Source organism: Rhinopithecus bieti, unplaced genomic scaffold, assembly GCF_001698545.2.
Source record: "Rhinopithecus bieti isolate Rb0 unplaced genomic scaffold, ASM169854v2 scaffold_67242, whole genome shotgun sequence".
In the NCBI taxonomy this organism is placed as follows: domain Eukaryota; kingdom Metazoa; phylum Chordata; class Mammalia; order Primates; family Cercopithecidae; genus Rhinopithecus; species Rhinopithecus bieti.
Window position 1 is genome coordinate 1 of NW_016868998.1, and position 2,220 is coordinate 2,220.

At 46.2% G+C, this 2,220-nt stretch overlaps 1 protein-coding gene across 1 annotated transcript; it reads left to right on the plus strand.

Moving 5' to 3' along the window:
* Positions 1-157: 157 nt before the first annotated feature.
* On the plus strand, positions 158-1,676 carry LOC108525535 (transcription initiation factor TFIID subunit 1-like; the record flags this gene model as incomplete). The annotated part of the gene is made up of 2 exons (XM_017866475.1): positions 158-407; positions 1,466-1,676. Coding segments are annotated over 2 exons (446 nt in total), but the record flags the coding sequence as incomplete, so codon positions are not given.
* Between the last annotated feature and the right edge of the window lie 544 nt (positions 1,677-2,220).

The window sequence follows — 2,220 nt, forward strand, 5'->3', positions numbered from 1 at the left end:
AAATTGGCAGTGCCTAAAATGAAGTCAGGAAGGGACAAATCAGCATATTCTTGGGGATGATGATGACTTCGATGCTTTTGTAGAACCATAGTTTTGTGGCATGTTGAGTTTCGGTATCTCCACTCAACCCCAAGAAAATGATCATTTGGGAGATAAGGGAAATGTTTGGAAATCTTTTCTACTTACCTTGCAGCAGCAGGCTCAGCAGCATCAGGAAACAATCACAGAGATGATGACACAGCTTCCGTGACTAGCCTTAACTCTTCTGCCACTGGACGCTGTCTCAAGATTTATCGCACGTTTCGAGATGAAGAAGGGAAAGAGTATGTTCGCTGTGAGACAGTCCGAAAACCAGCTGTCATTGATGCTTATGTGCGCATACGAACTACAAAAGATGAGGAATTCATGTGAGTTTGATTTACCACTTCCTTTTTTTTCTTTGAGGACAGAGTCTTGCTCTGTGGCCCAGGCTGGAGTGCAGCGGCGTGATCTCGGCTCATTGCAACCTCCATCTCTCGGGTTCAAGTGATTCTCGTGCCTCAACTTCCAGAGTAGCTGGGATTGCAGACATGCACCACCATGGCCAGCTAATTTTTGTATTTTTAGTAGAGATGGGGTTTTGCCATGTTGGTCAGGCTGGTATTGAACTCCTGGACTCTAGCAATCTGCCTGCTCCAGCCTCCTAAAGTGCTGCGATTACAGGCATGAGCCACGGCGCCTGGCCTAATACACCACTTTTGAGTGTGATACGGAGAATAATAATGGTGGGGAATGGTGATTGGGGTGGGTGCTTGAGTTTTAGTGACAGGGTTCTTCACAGTTGTTTCTAGAACTCTGCTGTAATTGAGAACTATCTTGCCTTTAGATTGGGTTTGAATAGAGCCAAATTACAGGGAAAATTCTATTCGGTATTTGCCACAAGATGAAGGCATGTCTTGTTCCATTTCAGTCCTTTGCATTTTGATTGGTTGGTTTGCAAAAATCTTAGAGATTACTGGCCGGGCGCTCATGCCTGTAATCCCAGCACTTGGGGAGGCCAAGGTGGGCAGATCACGAGGTCAGGAGTTCAAGACCAGCCTGACCAACATGTTGAAAAATTAGCCAGATGTGGTGGCACGCACCTGTAATCCCAGCTACTCGGGAGGCTGAGGCAGGAGAATCGCTTGAACCCGGGAGGCAGAGGTTGCAGTGAGCCAATATCTTGCCACTGCACTCCAGCCTGGGCGACAGAGGGAGACTCCGTCTCAAAAAAAAAAAAATCTTAGAGATTACTCAGGACTTATTCTAAGAGAGTTACCTCGGCAAATGGAAGACCGACTAGGGAGGGAGATGGGAATGGCATGTAGCCCCTTTTATATTAGCGTGAATGGATTAGTCCTGAGATGTTAGCTATCACGATGGCCTTCTTGGTTAAGATTTGCTTATGGTCCTGTGATTTTCTTCCTCTGCTGCCCACATTGTTCAGTCGAAAATTTGCCCTTTTTGATGAACAACATCGAGAAGAGATGCGAAAAGAACGGCGGAGGATTCAAGAGCAACTGAGGCGGCTTAAGCGGAACCAGGAAAAGGAGAAGCTTAAGGGTCCTCCTGAGAAGAAGCCCAAGAAAATGAAGGAGCGTCCTGACCTAAAAGTAAGTATAATGTGGTGTAATTACAGCTAATGGAGCAAAGGAAGAAAGTATACCTTTTCCTTTAGTTTTTGACATCCTCTTTTGATATCCTCCTTTACTGGGAATGAGGGAAGTATATTGTGGAAAGCTGGTTTGAATTGATGTGACTACTTGGGGGTGTTCTCAGTACTAATGTGAGTGATACTGACAATTCCACACCAAATCTGGTGCTGTTGTTCTCTCTCTTTTTTTTTTTTTAGACAGGGTCTGGCTCTGTTGCCCAGGCTGGAGCACACTGGCACGATCTTGGCTCACTGCAGCCTCTGCCTCCTGGGCTTAAGCCATCCTCCTACCTCTGCCTCCCAGGTAGCTGGGACTACAGGCACATGTCACCACACCTGGATACTTTTTGTATATTTTGTAGAGATGGGGTTTTGCCATGTTGCTCAGGCTAGTCTCAAACTCCTGAGCTCAAGTGATCCTCCTACCTTGGTTTCCCAAAGTGCTGGGATTGCAGGCATCAGCCACCATGCCTGGCTTGTCATTTATTCTTTTTTTTTTTTTTTTTTTTTTTTTTGACGGGGCTTTGTTTTTTGCCCCGGGCGGGGGG